This window comes from Aythya marila (genome assembly GCF_965140915.1).
Source record: "Aythya marila genome assembly, chromosome: 1".
Taxonomy (NCBI): domain Eukaryota; kingdom Metazoa; phylum Chordata; class Aves; order Anseriformes; family Anatidae; genus Aythya; species Aythya marila.
In genome coordinates this window covers 108917215-108937805 of record NC_139042.1, presented here as the reverse complement: position 1 = coordinate 108937805, position 20591 = coordinate 108917215, and the positions used below count along the sequence as shown (strand labels likewise).

Sequence of the window (20591 nt, the reverse complement as noted above, 5' to 3'; positions counted from 1 at the left end):
ATGCTAAAATAAACACACACATGTTAACGAGAAATGGCTGTATGTTAAAAACACCCACTTTCAGACAGACTCAATGGAAGGAAAAAGGGGAGAAAATGCTACTAACTATAAGAGCTGCTTTTTCCGGATTGCTTTTCTTCTTCCCACACATTCGTTTAAGACACAGTTGTCTGCTAAGATCCAGAGCAGAGTATATTTCAAAATCTTTACCCTAATTATCAAGCAAAGTCATCTTGCAATCATCCTTAATACTTACAGGTTATCATTAATATATGCCTTAGAACTGAAAAATCAGAAAGGCCAATAATATTGTTGTTAGTAAATGTACAAATCAGAAAAGATGCAAAGCCCTGATGAAGAGTATGCTACAAAACCCTTCAGCTTCTTATCAAGTGCAGGTATGCCAAGCTTACAGCTGCCACTTCCTTGCAGAGGAACCAACAATCTCTGTTGCAAAACATTCCAGTACAGAGCAGAACATAACCAGATATACAGATTGAAAATACTTTGATTACACTGCCAGAAGCAATAAAGACCAGTATCACTTTGCTTATAAGGTGATTGCAGGTTTTAAAGAACAAACAAACAAAAGCCCTGAAGAGAACTACAGAAAAGCACTTCTGTGAGGAAGTAAAAAGCATCTGACGTTTTTCAGATTATTTATACCACAGCTTTAGAAGGAAAGGACTAGTTTCTCATCAGTTGTTCATGAGTAAGCCATTCCACACTGATTTCAGTAAAAACATTTCTGAAGGGTGCTATTCAATGCAATAAAGGAGCAAAAATCTGACCCATGATCTATCTTCTCTTGCTGTGGAAGGAAATTCAATTGGTCTCTGAGTACCATCAATTCTGACTAAAATCAATGGAAGCTAAAGCAGCTCAGCTCTTTACAATATTGGGCTCAACAGAAGACATTTTAGAGACAGGGCCCTTGAGTTCAGCATGGTATAATTATACTCTTAAGACTTCAAATTAAAATGTTTGCCTTATTTTCATGATGGATGACAGATTGCTTTGACACTTAAAAAGTCTCTTTGTCTGTAAATACCTATGAGTCACCTACTGTGTCCTGTACTCCTTTGGTGTTGATGAACACCAGCACTATTCTCTCCAGAACCTATACCTGTGGGTTTTCCCACTTTGGAAACCATCAGATCATGATCTGCATGAGATCTCTCTTTCATCTGCTGTACACTGACATTTACATCTGTTTTACAATATAAAATATTCCCAAACCAGAAAAATTAAACCAGGCTTTTCAAAAAAGCCAGCATAACTACATTAATCATCAGGAAAAAACCTGAAACATTATCTGGATGCAAGTACCACAATAATTTAACACCACTGAGTTTAACAAGCATTAGAATTACATTAATGTTAAAAAGATACGTGCCATATGTACTGATCTATGCAATTATTTCTCATAATGGGAAACTCCTTTTTAGATAAGTATCTGGTAAAAATGAAATCTAACAGGAAAAAAAAAAAAAATCCCTACCTCCTTCATAAGGAAAGCAAAGCCTTGTTTATTAGAAAAGCTTTATAAATAAGTCTTGTAAATAAAAAAATAATTAACATGACTTATGGTTCTCTTGGTTACCTTTCTTAAATATGTCATTTACTTAAGACTATGCAAAGGCAATTCAGCTGCAACTGGAAAAGACAGCTATGGTTTTACGACAGTGTTTTTTGTTCTAAGAGCACGTTGTCTACTCCGTGTGCAAAACACTGTCATAAACGAATCACTGGTGAATTTAGAAGCTCATTGTTTTCTGGTTTCTCTTCTGACTGAAGTATTTCCAGCAAGAATTCTTATATTAAAAGAAAGCCCACATAGGAAACTGAGACTGATTAACAAGGACTAGGAGATAAGTGTTTTAATACAGATACGTAGGTTCATCTTTTCTGATCACATCAAGAACAATGAAAACTTATGCAGAAATTAGTTTCCTTATCAGAGTCACTAACTGTAATGCCAAACATCAGTGCAGCAACTTTTCAGAAGCCTCAGAGACAAACACGTTCTCAAAGGAAACATAAATGCGAGGACTAGGACTGGCTTTGTTTCTTTCTTACTAGAGTAAGGAGAAATTCACCATGCAAATGACTGTAGTTGGTCTGCTTTGCTCATAGCATTACCATTACTTGCTCTCAATAACTGAAGTACAAGATAAGAACCAGGAATCATCCTGATGAGCCTTTCATTGGCCAATGAAATCTAAGTTTACTCTGCATTCTGGGGATGCCTTGGCTCTACATAATAGAATCTCTTCTTTGACTATGTTTGTGTGTTATGGGAAGGTATGTGTGAAGTGACAAAACAGCTAACCACTTGTCGTGGTTTAACCTGGCCGGCAGCTAAACACCACGCAGCCGTTCGCTCACCCTCCCCCTCCCTCTCTGGGACGGGGGAGAGAAACGGAAAGTGAAGCCCGTGAGTTGAGATAAAGACAGTTTAATAAGACAGGAAAATAATAATAACAAAAGTAATAATAACAATAATAATAATAATAATACAATGGTGATAATAGGAAAATAATAATAATATGTACAAACAAGTGATGCACAATGCAATTGCTCACCACCCGCTGACCGATGCCCAGCCTAACCGAGCAGTCCGGCCCCCTCCCCCCGGCTAGCCACCCCTATATATTGTTTAGCATGACGTCAGATGGTATGGAATACCCCTTTGGCTAGTTTGGGTCACCTGTCCTGGGTCTGTCCCCTCCCAGCTCTTACTGCACCCCCAGCCTGCCTGTTGGCAGGACAGAGCAAAAGGCTGAGATGTCCTTGGCTTGGTATAAGCACTGCTCTGCAACAATTAAAACATCGGGGTGTTATCAGCACTCTTCTCATCCTAAGCCAAAACACAGCATTCCACCAGCTACTAGGAAGAAAATTAATTCTGTTCTAACTGAAACCAGGACACCACTCTACAGGCAACAGGTTTTGGAACTCCTGGACCATATTTCATCCTTAAAACCTATTTTGGCAGCCCAAGTCTAGATATAGATTAGCAGTCTGAAATGTACTCAAAGTCCCACATTCAAAAGACTTGAATATTTGGGCCCACCAGTCCTACTGAGTTTCCCTGACAGAAAGGCTCCTCATTTCTTCTAGGAAGATCTACGGGTTCTTGCAAAAACCCTACCAGTCTTGATAATTTTTTTTTTTTTTTTAATGACAGAATGCAAATCATGGACTTCAAAATAAAGAATGCAGTGCCCCTCATTCTATCCTCATTTATTGGACATGTAGGAGGTGAGTGGGGTTGGTAGCTCGCAAAATCAGACACATTGCAAATATAAACTGATTGATACTCAACTGCACAGGCTTCTTCTGTTTAAGGCACATTAATCTCATCCAGTATTCTAAAGAGGGTATGCTGTTTCATTTACATGCCAGAAGAGGGAATTATAATTTGACTGTTGCTAGTTCTGTAGGATTTTCTGTCACTGCTTTCACTTTGGGGTACACCTATCAGGCTACTAGCGAGGCAGACATGTTAATCACAGCTTCCTCTTTAACAGTTTTTGAGAGAAACGTTATCAAAGATGTTATACAGATTTGACCTCTTGAGCCCTCTGCAAAGAAGTACCTTAATAGTGCGGACTGGCAGGTTTCTGCATAATAAATGCATGTTGCAGAGATACTTCATTCTATTTTCTGGCCTTGCAGTTTCTGAATCTGGTTGTACAAAACGTTCAGCCAAAACCAAATTTTTGTTTATGACTCCCACACCCCTAATTACTGATGGTAATTATGATCAAGAGACCATGCAAAGTAGAACTTTTTAATTCAGGTAGTCATACCTAAATTAATACACCTGATCACTGTTTCCATAATACTAAAGTATTAACCCTTAGCCTCCTGTGAAGCAGAAAATAGCCATATTTTGCAGATGTGGAACCAAACATAGAAAAGCCATACTTAGAGATCTAGAAGTCAAGTAATAATTGTCACTGTTAGGTTTCAAGTCTCACTACTGAAATGAACTTCTGGTGGAAGATATTTAGCCAAAAAATCAGTAACATGCTTAACCTGGTATTCATTTCATCACTTTACTACCTCTGAAATACAAGTGATTCACCAAGAACTGATTGTTGCCATAATAGCTTCTGGAAATTGAAAACGGGTTAGATGTCACATAGAGAGGACTTACTGACTTTAGTCAAAACTCCTTTACACGAATTTCCCTAAGGTTATATATAAGACCTGATCTAGATTTTCAGTGAAAGAGAGAGGCTTCTAACCTCTGTCTAGCAGCACAAGCAGGGTTTCAGAAGAGCTGCAAATACTAGGAGGACTCTCTCTTTTAAGATCTGAAGTAGTGTCACAGTACAGTGGATGCATAGAGAAGTACGGGGAAGGTTTTACCTGCATGCTTCAAGGGCCACTATTGCATGTTAGCATGCCTTTAAACTGCACTAGCAGTGGCAAGGTGAAGGCAGACAGCAGGTTAGCTGATGGCTGATTGTGGATGCTAAAAAGAGGAGCATGTAGTGCTTGGCTCTTTTGGGAGGCTGCTCTTTAGAACAGGCACATATCTAGTCTGTTTACAAGTAGCAGAATAGCGTTGTGCAAGATCAGCTGAAAAACACTGGCAAGCACTGCCCGACCATAATTTTGTGCTTTCCTCTCCTTCTTTCTTGAACTGATGCTGCATTCTTCTTATTGTGGCAGACGACATTCATCCATTTAAGTGTAGGGAGACTGGACAATTTACTCTCACTGCAGATTTGGCCCTAAGCATTTTTACTCTTCATTTCCAAAGAAATGAGAAATGGTTCTGTTTGGTTTAACAGGCTTAGGTGAAAGATAGATCTGACCTATTGAAAATATTTGACTTGTTTGGTGAAAACACAACTAATATTCTGAAATGACTGAGCACAATTCAGACAACACTGGCTGTAGTTGATAAAAATGTAAAGGCTTTGTTTCAAGCTTGACAAAGGCTGACAGAAAAATTAAAGGACAAACTGATAATGATGGATGGCCCTTGCTATGTTTTGACTGAGAACGAAAGAAATTCTGAGTAGTAAACTGAACTGAGTGATGACCTACCTGGGAAACAATCTCACTACTCTGTGCAAAATTTAATCAGAGTCTGTGGTATGTAGTACTAAATAATTTAGAAAGGTTTTAAATTCAAAGGGAGATGCATTTAACGTTGCTCCCAGAAAACAGAATTGAACAAAGGGATCATTCAGCTTGAATATCATGTGCCAATAGCTCCTTAGCACTTAGACTGTATGATCATGAAGCCTCATGGACATGAGGTCAAGGGGTTCTCTTTACTAATTGATTCAGATTTATGAAACTCTGAAATGGCAATTATGTGCTTGACATTTTTGCTAGCAAATCAGATGTCATTAAAAAAAATCCAAAACCTTTTAATAAAAGCCTCAGGTAGATCTAGATCCTTAGTTAAAACAATTAGAGACTCCTGGTGGATGAGTTCATAATGCAAGATATACAACTGGGCTAAAATTTTAAGCAACTTAGGAAGAATAGAAAATAAATTCACAGAGTATCATAATTCTGAGATGTTTCATGGGTCTGTAGGTGACATCAGATGTTGGAAGCTGTGGGAACTTGTTAAGATTTTATTTAACACAGTTTGGCTGCACAGTCAGGACAGAGGAAAAAAAAAAAAGAAGTCTTAAGAGATAACAGGGTTTTGATGTCATTGGGAGTTCTCTCACTTGTTATAGAAACTTTGATAGTTTTTTGTTTGTTGTATTTGTTTTGTTTTCTATTTTGAAAGTAAGAGGTTTCAGCAGCAAACAAAGGAGGGCAAAGTGTTACAAAAAAGACAATGCCTCCTTCTTCTGCTTTCAGAGAGTCAAGCAAAAATATCAGTATTTGCACATCTCTGGTCCAAATTCTATCCTTAGAAAGGTAAGAATATAACTGCAAAGAACCAAACACACATCAGTATTTATACTCAGTGTTGGCAGCATGGTATCGCCCAAACTACTTAGAGGTGTGTCCTTTAAAGTGAGGACCTGATATCATATCAAGGCATATTTTCAGACACATGCTCTGACCAGAAGAGGTTATGACAAAATTAAAAGTATGATGAATAAGAGTAAACAAAGTGCAGTAGGAGGTTGACATTGAGTTATGAAGAAAAAAAAAAAAAAAGTTAATTGTCCTTAATTGTCTTAAACAATTCCTCTACTGAGTATCTCATTCACTTTGAGTGCTACAGCAACAGCAAGACTTGCAAGGGTGTGGAAAATTCTGATATTCCACCAGTAAAGCTGGATCAGGCACAGGCAGGTGTAGGAGCTGCCAGAAAACAAGAAGCTGTGACTCTTGCACACATGACAAGAAAGCATGGGAAGGAAGTGGCCTCACCCTTTTCACTGGAATACTTAAAAACCACCTCTACCACTTTCCACAGGGACTCTGAGGAGCAGAGCTTGCTGAGTGGGGCAGCCCCCACGGTTCCTCTTCAACCTCTTCCACCACACAGAACAGCATTTGGGATTTGCTGGCTCTATGCTTTTTGTAGTGCTCACAAATGCTCAGTAAAATTCAGAGAGCTACAGTAAACACCCCCCCAAAAAAAAAAAACCACTTTTCAGCAGTATCTGGCTAGCAAAGCATGACCTTTCCACATAGCACAAATGTTACCACAAATATGGCTTTCTTACCTGGAGAACAAAGCAGTTCATAGCACTCACAGTAGGTGGAGATGCACATAGGGACCATAGGACCATTGAATCAAGTATTTCACAGGAAAGCATCTAATGTGAATATTTAAGTGTTGTGCTAGTGACTGATAACTTTTAAAATGAAGAGTTTGACCTTGGAAGCCCTGAGTGCTTACTTCAGGGATCATCTTGATCTCCACACCACTACACTGAATTTGTGATCAGCAAAAGCTGTCCAGCTGCTGCTCCCTTGAAACAAAGAAATTTGCAAAGGAAGTCCTATGATGCTGGAACACTCTCATTTCATTGTCCACTCATTGCTTATCACCATTCTAGTCATCTGAAAAGCTCACCATTTTTGCTCTTTGTGAAGCAGAAGAATAAAAGGTGGCATAATGTAATATCTCACAATATACCTACGCAATACATCGCAGTTTGGGTGGTGCAGATTATAGGAATTACAACTACTGTATTGAAGAAAATGAATAGGTTGTAATGTAGTATTTCTTAATTTCTACTTGTGCTAAAACCAGGTGATATACAGAGAACATAAAAGGATAAATCTGACAAGTTAACAATTTATTCTGATGAGTAGATATTGAAGATTATCTTAACACAACAATATAAATTCTCAAGTGGACAAACTCTTTAGTACTAAAGAATTTGTTTTCAAGTGCTCTAAGTTTTACTTTAATAATATTATTAGCATAAATGTACCTCCAAGGAAAAATCAAGATAGGTATTCCACAGAAAAATTAATCTTCAATATTTTGGAGTCATATGAATACAATACTTTAGACTACTCCAAATATATACTGTGCAAGACCTAAGCATTCCCAAAGATACCTTACATTTTTCCAGTAGTTAAGAAAAAATCTTTCACATTTTATGGTGGTAATATTAATAAAAACCTTTTATTTTGTTGAATGTAACCATTCTATCTTGTACACCTTTTTATTTGAAGCAGTTACGAATACTGCACTGAGCACATCAGTGAAGCTTATGCAACTTGCCTGAAAGATCTTACGTAAAATTTGCAGAGCAAGGAGAAGGCTAAGAAGAAGAATTTTGTGATTTAATGTTCTAATAAAAAGTGTTTTAAAACACTGTTTGAGAATGCAGCCTCAAATGAAGCAGCTTTACTTGTAAAAAAGGCATCTATACATGTCCTGATTTTTTTACCACTCTTGATTAAGAAACATATATGCACTCTGGAACATATATGCAAAATGGATCTCTGCCTCTGTAAGATCATTACTTAGACAGTAGAGACAAAATATAAGTGAAAAGGAGGTAGCATCAGTTCCATTTCACTGCTGGGAAAATGAACACAGAAGTATTAAATGGAACGTCTTATATTTTACAGACCTCTGATCATGATAGGGGAGTTCAGAATGAATCTCCTGAGTCCCACTTTAATACTCTATGGGGGGAAAAAAAAAAATCAAAGAAAAAAAAACTCTTAAAATTGTATTTTAAAAGCAATTGTCCTTATGCCTGCAGTGCCAATTTTACTGCATTCAAGACAAACTGTTACCACAAAAGCCACCATCTTACAAGAACAAAGCCAGCATGACTTGTCACAGAAGCACTGTATTCTATCATTATTAATATGGTATTTTAGGCCCATCACCACTGCTTAAAGATCACATTAAAGCTGTGATGTTCATTTTTTATTTTTATTTTTTAAGTAAACAGACAAGCCATATTTCCTTGTTTCTTCAAGCCATAAAAATAGAAGTATTCAAAATTAAATGAAATAAAATACCAGCATTTGGCCCTTGAAAACCTATACAGAAAAGCTAATGTACAATACAAATTCAGATACTAGCAGCCTTGAACAAAGATGACAGTTTTCTCAGAATGACACTTGACTCTTTCCGTGAAAAAAAAATAAATAATAAAAAAAATAAAAAAATCAAAAAGTTCAGCCAGAACTACAGTTGGAAAAAGAAAGAGGTCAAGGAGAATTCTCTAAAATTTTCCTAGTAGGGAGAAAAGAGCTTAAACTAAACGGAGGTAAACAGAAGGCTGATCTCTATTTCACTATGGTTGCTGCTTTAACTTCTCTGAGAAATACAGAATACAGGACAAAACAATGAAATTTCTTAAACAACTCAAAATTCACTCCAATAATTTTAAGGTTACAATAAAGGCATAACAGAGAACATTATTTGAATGACTTTATTTCAAAATAAAATCAGAGGGGTCTAACACTAATCTGAAATGCTTTGTCACAGTGGGATAGCTGTATCCCATTGAAAATTAGCTTGGACAAGTTAATGGGATCTTTGCAAGAAAAATACAGTTTATTGCACTTCTTTGCACCGTCTTTGATTAATAAACTTAATACTGACATTCTTTTTACCATAGTGCATTACCTGAGAGAACAAACTCCTATCATTTTAATTGTCAATCTTTATGCTCTGTATTTTTTTGTTCCAAAGAGTACTATTCATCTAGCTGAATTCCTCAATGACTTTGAGGAATATACAATGTCTATATGTATATATGTCTATATACAATGTTATACAATGGCTTTGTATAACATGCTACTATGAATGCTGGAACATATGCAATAAAGTCAAGACTCGATTTTATTACAATTACCCATCTTTTGTTCATGCAGACAGATATTTGGTAGCTTTCTCTCTAAGCCATCATATAGGACAAGGACCATTCCAATAGAATGCCAAAATATTTGTTATAAAAGAAGCCTGATCAGATCTGCTAATTTATCTCAAACAAACAGATTTACAAATCATTGCAAAGAGATTTCAGTTTCTGCTTGTGAATGATGAAAGCCTTCCAGAGCTCTCTTCAATCAAGCAGCAAATGAATACTATCATCATGTATCAACCTTGTCAACTGCTTCCTACCAATCAAGGACTTGAGAACCTGTAGAAAATATATACTAAAAAATAAAAATAAAAAATCACAGAGGGCGAAAACAATCTACTACTGCGATGACCCACAGCAATACCTAAAGGAAAAAAGAGTTTACCCTGTGGAGGGATATGAAGGAGATTTCATATCCCTCCTCCTCTCATTTGGTTTGGTTTCTTCTTCACTTGCCAGGAGAAATAAGAAGTTTCAACTGAAAGATATACCCTCTCCAGGCATGAAGTTACCAAGCAAAAACAAAGGTGTATTTGGGGACTAAATGAGTTGTATGGATACAGGTGAAGAAAAAGTAAAGGAAATGCAGACTAGAGTATAAAAAAGATACAGAAAAAAAATAAATAAAATCTTTCATACTTCAATCTCAAGTCCTTCTAACAAAAGAAAAGTAACCTTCACTGAAAGTTGTTCGGACTGTTTTTCTCACAAATAACAGATCATCTTACATCATTTCCATCAGTGACATCAGGTATTTGGAGACCTGTCCACAGGCACTTGCTAGGTAAGTTTCTTCAAAAGGGATTAAAACTTTATTCTTGTGAGGTAACCACAGCCTTCTGCAGGAAATCAGGATATAGTGGGAGATACTCAGACAGCGCCAGGTATTCCAACCAACTTCATCAACTTTGATAGATTTACATTCATACTTGCAAGCAATATTTTTTTCTATTACAAATAGCAAAAATAGAATAATCAGAACAAATAATTACTAATGCCAAATTAAGGATATTAGAGATGGTTAGAGATAAGCATATTCAAAAGTATTTAATTCTCTCTGACACTCTATCCTTGATCAAAGACCTTAGATACCAAACTTCTCATAGATCTCTAACAAAGATGCAACATTTTTACAGAGGCTTCCCCACACTCAGGGGTAAGCTAAAGACTCAGGATGCTGTGTGCAATCTCCCTAAAGCAATTATATCTGTCTCCAAACTATCTCTATTTGCTCAGAACCAATGACTTGTGCTACTTTCCCAAACTTCGTAATCTCAGTTGGAGCAACACATGGTACTAATGTATCACCAGACGACCATCACCAATTGACATTCTAAGTATAATCACTGCACAGCATATCATTTTCCTTTCCTGAATTGAGTGAAAAGATGAGCAACCTATTCTCAAAAGAAAGGTAAATTATAGAAGCACCATATCAGAATGACAGAGACAGGAGACCCTCACTTGCATTCAAAGTAGCTCCTAATGGTGCTGGAAAGATTGCAATTTAGAAAAATTACTAAGTTACTTTAATAATTTCATTATGGTTTTGTGTGTGTGTGTTTGAATAATAAATGGTCTTCATGGAAACAGAAAATCATTAACAACTGTTTGACTAACTTTGTCATCAGTCACTAGTGAAATCATTGTGTTAACAGCCTTATTTTCTTCATGAAGACTGCATGTGATATTCATAGACAAGGTAATTTTGCACTCTGACCCCTCACCCAAAAAGGCATGATTGAAATAAAGTTCAAGAATGTAAGAGGTAAGCAATAGCAAAGCTTGAAATCCAGAAAAATTAGAGAGCAAGCTGTGCTACTAAAGCAAATCAGAGCGATACTAAACTCAACAGTATTATTTGAGAAGTACAGCTCACTGAAGATCATTTAAGAGTTATGTTCCAAAGAGCAACAACACTATATCTAGTATAAGTTACTCAAAAAGTACTTTACTGTAGGTGATCTACCTGTATACAAGCATCCAAAATATTAATTTTATGCAATTACTGTGTATGGACAGAAAACCTCATTATAAATCAAACCTAGTATGCAATCTTTTCCTTTTCAGAAATCACATAGGGAGCCCAAATCAAGAACTATCTCATTAGCCAATTACACATGAACATAGAAAATTGAATTTCTTCACTTATTGTGTGACATGATCCAAAGCTACAGGTTTTTAGAATAAGTACATTTCTAACATATTTAAATAGGAATGAGCTATATGTGCTAGATGTGTTGGAATAGGTAGTTAAAAATTGGCACTCAAGACAGCATCTGCTGCTGGGGACTGGGGGGGAGAGGGAAGTAAAAGCAGGACAAATTCAAATTTAAGTCAACTGAAAGACCCTGGATTCAGTAATTCCAGCAAGTACTCCATTAAAAAAAAAAAATAATAATAATAATGTTATCTAAAAAAAAAAAAAAATCACTTTATTTTAAACCTTTCTTTCATCCAAAACAGTACTTAAATGTAAAACATTCTGCTAAAGCATTTCTGTGGTTTAGAATGTTATTTTCTTGACCTTTACAAAATAATTTTGAGCTTATCTGAAAGAAATAAAAGAAAGCATCTTACTTTTCTAAAGTCACCATAAATGAAGAAATATCAGTTCATACAGCTCAACTATAGACCCTACTGTGCAAGTATTTATCAACAAAAAGCAATTTCAAAGTAGCTGCCTTGCAAGTGTTCAGGGATAATAGCTGGCCAATTCATCCATAAAATTAAGCCAACAATTCCACCGTAAGTTTCTTGACAGAATTCTCATACCTGGAAACATAAATAAGCATTATATTTCTTTAGTCCAATAATAAAACCTATATTACACAATGTTTTCTTAATTCATCTGATTATGCAGGATTCCAACAAAACTGTTCTTTTAGGTTTGGGCCACCTGTTTTAGTGCAGCTAAAAGTCTTCAGAAGAAGTTAACTTTAACACTATGAAAGTGACTTAATACCTTGATGTCACTACACAAAGTTGATGTGTATACAAAATCAAAATAATTAAACACAATTTGAAGGGCTATACCTTGCAGAATATCATGTGAATACCATTTACTGTGTTTAAACCTTTAATAAAGGGTTTATTGAGCTACTTTCTCAGGACTGTGCAACCTAACTCCTACATACCTCGGCTTCTACACAAAAAAACATGGAAAAGTAAAATAAAAACTAAAACAAACAAACAAAAAACTTTGGGGTAAAGGAGACTCAGTTTGGGGTTATGATGACAAGTCTTCAAGAGCATTTTTTTTATTTATTTTTCAGCTGAAAGCTCAGATTCCTCTGTCAATGAGTCGTTTCCTTTACATTTTTATACTTTATTTTTTAAAAGATGAAAGTAGGAGAGACTGTTATTTTCACCTCTGTTTTAATGACTCAGAACTGAGGGACCCTCTTTCTTTTAATTCAAACACAGAAAAAAAAAATCTCAAAACCAAGCAGTATAGATAATCACATGCACAGAATTTCAAATTAAGTTCTGAGTGGTCTTCTGAGCCTCATATTCTTGATAAGCCTCGATTGCTGTGGAAGCAAAGTTTTTTTTTTTTTTTTTTTTTTTTTTTTCTCTTGTAAAAACACCCTCTATTATTGCTTTATTGTTCCATTACATCACAGGTCTGCTCAATTCTCTTTTCAGAAGCTTTGTTCGGTCAAAGGGTAGGATTTTCCCACAGTCAAGGAAATTCTCTTCTCTGAGACACATATGTGAGTGAGATGTTTCATCTCAGGAACTATAAAGGAGGCAACTTCAGAAACTGTCCAGTTACCTGGGCTATCATCTACCAATATCTGGGATCTTAACACCAAAATGGAGGGCAACTAGATTACTGCCGAGTCTGCTGCTCTATACAAGACCTCCATATAAGGTCTCTCATTCCTTTCTTTCCTTGCCGCTTCTCCCTGCCTTGCAGTGAATAATTTTTCTGTTTTTGGAGGGATGTTAGGAAAAGGTGTCCAAAAACAGTCTACAAGTTTTATCAAAGGTCTTCACTGAAATTTTTTTGCAAGCCAGGAGCTCTATTGCCCATCTGATAACCTCCATTTTCATTCATAACCTCCATTTCCACTTTCTTCAAATTACTGTTTGACTCGGTGTTTACTTTCATAGAGTGAGAGATGTGCACAAGTGAGTTACAGAAATAAAGGAAGGTGAGGGGCTCCTATGAGAACTTCAAGGCAGAAATTAAATGTAGTAAAAATTTTATAGTAGACAAATGAACAGACAGGGATAGCTTAGAGCAGATAGAGGTAATGGAGTTTTTCGATTTCAGATGTGTTTTGGATTCCACAGAGTTTCTACTAATTTAAAAATAAACTTGTGTAAAAGAAAAAGTGCATGGTACTGGAATTACAGGTGGCCTCAGAAGGTGAATTTTTGTAATAAATGTATGTGGAGGTAGGAATTGGTATATATATGGAAGTGGAGGTAAAAAACTTAGATGTCTGGTGTAAATTTGGCATAGACTTGTTCTAGACGTGGAAAGATCAAACAGATTTACTACCAGAAAGAAAATGAAGAAAACAATAAGAAAGAGACTGTGAAGGGAGAGTCTGGATATAAAGGACAGGAATCCAAGAAACGCAAAGAGGCTAAGATCATAATTAGTGAGACACTGACAGCAAGGTGAAAATTCTTGAGAAACTAGAGAAGGGAAGCCACATGAAAATGAAAGTGATTTTAACCGCAAGACAGTGATCCAACTGGAAATGGCAAAATAAAAGTGGAAATGAGAGCATTACAGTGATAAGAATGGCTGTGGGACTTAGAAAAAGATCTAAGCCACTGGTCTAGATGGGAAACAATAGGAGACATACTGGGAACTGAAAGAAAATATGGAGGTGATGGTAAGAAGAATGAAGGAATGCCATCAATGCAAACATGAACAGCCATCCCAGCGAGATTTTCAATACTTCAATACTTTACAGCACCAACAGCAAAAGAGGCCAAGTAGATTGGAAAGCTAAGAAATGAAGAACTCAACCAGAAGGGTTTAAACAAACAAAAGTAAACACTTTTCCCTCAAAGCACATAATTCAATTCAAAACTTGTTGCCACAGGTTATTGTGAAAGCCAAGATGATAAATGTTTTGAAATAGGACTGGGTATTCATGGAAGATAAATATATCAGAGTCCAAAGGAAAGGTGCAGTGGGACCTTTGGTCCCACACATTGTAGAAGATCTTGTTTGAAATTACATTTCAAAATACTAATGAGGATATAATTCAGTAATTCACTTGCCTTTATTTGCAAAGAAATATCTTGTCTAAGAAAAAAATATTTGAGAGGATGAAGTCAAGGGAATATGTTATGCCACTTTCTATTCTCCAGACATATCGAGTTTTGGCTCAATCTCTTTATGTATAATTTGCAAGTAAGGACTGCCTATGAACATCCACAGAAGCCTATTCATGTCAATTACAATATTTCTTGGATGGATAATTGATACATGATGTATTATAGCTTAGAGTATTTCTATTAATTGAATACATGGCTTAAAATTAGCAAATCAGGATATTTCACCCAATTACTTCATTTCAAGTAGGTCTCTAAAACTATCAAATGCTGCTCCTTCCAGTAGGAAGTTCTCCTAATGCCATGGACTTCTGTTACCTACTCAATATGATAATTGAACTATGTCTTCAGCGGTGACCTCCAGAGATCATTAACTACAGTTACATACATAGTAGCTGTGCCTTCAGTTTCACTGTGATGGACCACATCCTTTCTCAACTCCAGCTAAATCAACGCAGTTATTACCTAAGCTTTGCAAGTACAACCTGCTTTTAGGTTGAGCATCACAAGTTTGAGAGTTAGCTCTGTTTACTGATGATTAATGACTAGTATTTGAACAAAGGTATACAAAAATTCTTAATAAATTGAAAGAGACTGAAAATTGCCTGCAGGACATTACCAAAGGAAGGATGTAATATATCTAGCCAGAATGTGCACTTCTAAAGCACTAAGCTCACCAATTAGAATACGGAAATGACAACAGCTACGGGCATTAAAGCTTGTGCCTTTGTTATTGCAAGAGACAAATGTCTGAGCAAACTACATGTCTTGCTTTTGTACTGCTGCCTATAAACTCCGACTTTGTGCCCACCTTCCGGCTTCATGAAGTGTTTTCTTGACATTTATTATTAATAATAAAAGTTAAGAAAAATGAAAGTAGCAGTCATATTGATTCAGCAAAGCAGCATGAGCATATTTAATGGTCGATACCTTTTATCTGATTTAAATACATTCCCTTTCTTTGAAGTCTGATTTCTTTAATTACACTACATATCTAAAAAGATTTTTTATGTTATCAGATGCCAACTATGCTAGACATTGTCATTCATTTGCTTATAGTAGTATTTATTTCCACTGCCATCAACTCACACCTAAACAGCACTACCTCATATTTGTTTACATGGAAAAAAAAACACATTATTTTTATGTATAATATTTTGTCAAGGTTGATCCAGCTAAAGGCATGTAACAGTCTTTTCTTGGTTTGCATAATTAATACGTATATAAAGTTTCCTTACCCTTAATCTCTAATTATGATAAACTACACCTTTCATTTTTAGGCAAGCTTCTCTCCATGCTAGAGTTGTCTAAATCTCTTCTGAGTAATGAACATAACTTCAGGAATTGAGGGAATTAGTAGATAGAGTCCCACTGAGAGGGGGATTTTATGGGGAAAAAAAAAAAAAAAAAAGGAATAGTAAAAAAATAGAAATAAAGGAAAAGCCACATAGAACTTTTGTAACCTTAATGAACAGAAGACAGAAAATCTGTAGAAGTGATGTAGAGGGAATCAAAATAGAGATTTAAAACAAACAAACAAACTGTAAAACAGATTTCCTCTGCAGAGGATACCTTCCATTGATGCCTTCTCAAACAAACTAGCCTGGCAAAACTAAATCAGCCATAGTATCTCTCTAAGCCTGGGGATATGATTATCATTGTTTCCCTCCTACACTTTAACTTCTCTGAGCTCTGGAGTTGCCTGGAAAAAAAAAAACACCACCACCTGTTTTTTGAAATCTGTGGAGTTGGACTTCCAGAGGCTTATTCAGCACAATGGCTACTATCACTCAGGGCATTTATGACTAACTCCATATGGATTTGGTAGGTTACTTTTCCTAGACCTTACTTCCCTGACTTGCATCTTCAAAGAATCTCTTGTGAAGGGAGCTTCTCTCATCATGCAGATTCTTCCCTCTCCTCTCCTATTTCTTTGTAGACGTACCACCCCTTAATGTTAAACCTGGCATGTGCTTGTATTAGGAACCAAAGACTCAAGGTGAGAAGGCTCACTTATACTGTACCAAAGTCAGCTTTGACCATCAGCTGTACCAAAAGGAGCAGGTCCAAAAAATTAAGTCAACACATTAGGCATGAGGAAAGGGTAAGGAAACCATGCTGCTTCCAGATATATTTACGAAGAAAAAGAGAAAATATATCCTCTATTAAATGGAAGAATGCATCTCAGGAAGTGTTAAAAAGTGGTTTTCCTAGCAGAGTGGGAAAGAGAATAATAATAATGAATTGGTTTAGGAGGATTATTTTTCACTGGGGACATTCAGGAATCCAATGAACAAAAGAAAGGATAAGACTGCCTAAATTGATAAAATAATTGTGTCAGTCTCTACCGTGTTTAAAACAAACTTATAAACTCTGAAACACAGTTAGCTGTTAAGCTCTAAACACCATCACATACTCTGTCACACTACTCTCATTGTTACAGAAATCTAGGAAGCACCTGACATTTATCTTCTGTAGTTCTAACACCAGAATTGCAGAAATGCAATTAGGAAAACGCTGGTACTCATAACAGAAAAGGTCAGCAGTGTTCAAGCTAAACCTGGTAACATACCTAATGTGCTGCCACACGTAACAGAATGCTTTCCTGATAATGAATGACTTTACTGACTGCCATGAAGTTGTTGCAAAATAATCAGATCAACAGGGGCATGCCACTACGTGAAAGACGCATAGGATATTCTGAAATAGTCTTTGATAAGGGTCCACTGCAAAGTCACCACTGATGGAAAATCTACCATTATAAAAGGCCATGTTTCCAAAAATTATCACATAAATAAATTGGGTGCAAAACACAAATGATAGAAATTTCAGTGTTTGGTAAGCAAGGAAGCCATTACTTCATCTAAGGCAGTGCACCTAGTGCATGCAGCCAACAAACAATACAGCACCATTTCTTGGATGTAAAATATATATATTTTTTGGTAGTAATAAATGTAAGTAGATGTTAGGGAGTTTAGTTTTTCTGTTTGTCTTTAATAGAGAAATACTCACACAGCAGTACAGGCTCAATGGTCCACATTCAAAGGCTTCCTTCTTACTTGTGTCACTACTGCTACATAAACTAATAGTGAAGTTTAAGAGAAATGAAAAGTAATCTAGAGGGTTCTTTTGATAAATCACACATCAACAGCACTAAGAAATATCTCATCACTGAAAGACGAAGGTAGCATTTATTAGAAGTTTTCTGCCAAATACCAAGAGTCAGGTTAAGCCTTTAAGTGAAAAATATTTTTGAGAGCTTGCAAACACCAAAAAACATATATTTGTTATGCCTGAAGTAACTCTGAGCAGAATAAAGCCTATGTACTTCCCATTTCAGTTTACAGACTATAATTTGTATTAGATTGTTTCACTTATTTTTTGCCATAGTTATAAAAAGTTGATTTTGTGTAAAAACTAGGGGAAAAAAGTACTGTGATGAATTGCAGTGCAGCTTTACCTCTTTATTCAGTTAGGTTAAAATTCAAACTATAGAACTTAATTTTCAAGGAATTATCATAGTTACATCTGTGATAAGACAGACTTTATGTTTTGAGACTGCTAGATCTTATAAAGTTTTCTTAAGGCTAAATGATAGCATTTTATTGTAGTTTCTCCTATGCCTGAGTTATATCAAATTATTTCTTGTTTAAATAAAAGCCTGGTATTCTTTTAGTGTGACACATACTGTTCACTAATTAATCAAGGAAAATAAATCAATTGAAATTTAATGTGAACCTTCCTATTATCAATTTCATTTGAAGAAGTATCTTGAATTTAGGACAGAACATGTTCTCAAAAGAGGATTGATTATAAAATTAAGCCAGATGCTATGATCAGCTAACTTGTATAAGCTGAATTTCATCAGTAGCAAGCTATAAATTATGTGAAGAGAAGTATCTGACAATCTGTCTTTGGTGGTCTATACAAAAAAAAGTCAAAAGGCTTCTGTCTGGTATTTTCAAATTTCCCTTCATATAGCCTTTTATAAACACTTTTAGCTGAACAATATGTGCCCGAGGCAAGTATTTGTAAAACACTACATAACATAACACAGAATCACAGAATTGTAGGGGTTGGAAGGGACCTCGAAAGATCATCAGGTCCAACCGCCCTGCCAAAGTAGGTTCCTTAGGGCAGGCTGTCTAGGTAGGCCTTGAATATCTCCAGAGAAGGAGACTCCATAACCTCCCTGGGCAGCCTGTTCCAGGGCTCCATCACCCTCACTGTGAAGAAGTTCTTTCACATGTTGGTGTGGAACTTCCTGTGCTCAATTTTGTCGCCATTACCCCTTGTCCTGTCCGCACAAACCACTGAAAAGAGGTTGGTCAAATCCCTCTGTCTCCCACAAAGTATAACAAAATATTTTTACAGATGTTTATTTAGTAAAAAGTTCACAACCTTAGTGAACATATTTTGTTTAACCTGTATGAAGAGAGGCATGCCAAAAGAAGGAAGTAAACATACTAACAACAACTAGAGAATAGCATCAATAAAAGTGCACTTATACTTTCACCTTTTTCCCGATGTTCTTTCCTTAATGATCGTAAGCAACCAATTCTATTTTCCTGAAATGCTACATATGTGTAACATGCACCAAAGAACTAAAGGGAATACACTCACCATGTACTATCAGGACATATTCTGTGCTGTTTCGGCCAATGGGATTTTTTGCTTCACATCGGTATGTGCCATTGTCTGTTTTGTTTAGGAAACTGATGCTTAGGACCCTGCCGTTGACAACCATTCTCTCGGGATCTGGTAGTTCTCCACCATCCTTTGTCCACAATACTGGTTCTGGCCTGTTGGATCCAAGGCAATACATTTAATCAGATACATGTAGTATGTATGTGAAATATTATGTATCAGCAACAGTAACTTGTGGATGATACTCTGTTATCACAGAATACTTAGTAATCATTTGAGTTACTGGATATAACAAGCATCTATTGCAACTTTACCGTCTAGTACCAGACATGAACTACTGAAGCGCAGGAACAGGCAGGAAAAAGAAGAGGAACAAATAAGTAAACAGAATGGTATTGGAAAAGGCCAAGGTCTTCCCTAAATAAATACATAAACAAAAGTGCTAATGATATTTCAGGGTACACAGTTTGGCAAGACATTTGGCAAGCTGTGTGAAAACAGCTCTCTGTGTGATGAGTAGCACGGTCTTGTGCACCTGACAGGCAACAGAAATCATGCGAGCAGGCTGAGGTGGATGTAAGTGGTTTGTAAACGGATTCTTAAATTATTTAGGCTATTCACATTCACAAGTGTACTTGCATGTACTGAGTGCTTTTCCTGAACCAGGCATGTCAGTTGCAAAGTAATGCATCTTACACACAATCTAAATTTATTTCTGTTGCTGCACTGTGTCACAGCTCATCCCCTTTTCCACCCTTTCTGCATGCTTCCCTTGAATAATTGTTTATTTTACACACATTATCACAAGCAATATAAGATTTGACTTAAAATCCTGGACTTCCTTTCAGTGAAACCTTTCCTCTTTTACCTGGTGACCTCACGTCAGACCAAAGGCAAAGCACTGACAGCGATAACCTGTTAGCCAAGTTAAGGACACAGCAGAGAAGGGAAATGACTGTCTTATAGCTTCCCATACATCTTTCCACTGGCAACTGGTATTTAACTCTTTCCCAAAAATTCTCAAGAAGCTCTCCAGTTCAAAAGATTTGCCTAAGACAGCAGCAAGTATGTATTTCTTGTACACAGTCTTTGCCTGTATGTAACAAATTGCACTTTCAAATTTACGTGAGGGAAACCACCAAAAGGATAAGTCCACGATTAGAAATGAAAAGATGGCTTACTGAATCCCATCTCACAAACAGATGTAGCATCCCAGGTCTTTAGATACTAGTCACTAAAGCAAGATATACACAGCCTGCAGATTCAGTTATGCTTCTTCTATCTGGTAGCTTGGTACATTACAACCCAAATATCAATTCCTTTCTTTTGGCTGCACTACTTAAGTAATTTCAGTCA

At 36.3% G+C, this 20591-nt stretch overlaps 1 protein-coding gene across 2 annotated transcripts in view; it reads right to left on the bottom strand.

Moving 5' to 3' along the window:
• Nucleotides 1-20591, bottom strand: part of CADM2 (cell adhesion molecule 2) — a gene marked incomplete at its 3' end in the record, with an annotated part of 671230 nt that overhangs the window by 44349 nt on the left and 606290 nt on the right. For both annotated transcript variants that reach the window (XM_082784894.1, XM_082784893.1), the window contains one exon: nt 19212-19390. In XM_082784894.1, coding sequence (XP_082641020.1) covers nt 19212-19390 — 179 coding nt within the window. The remainder of the gene's footprint in view (nt 1-19211; nt 19391-20591) is intronic.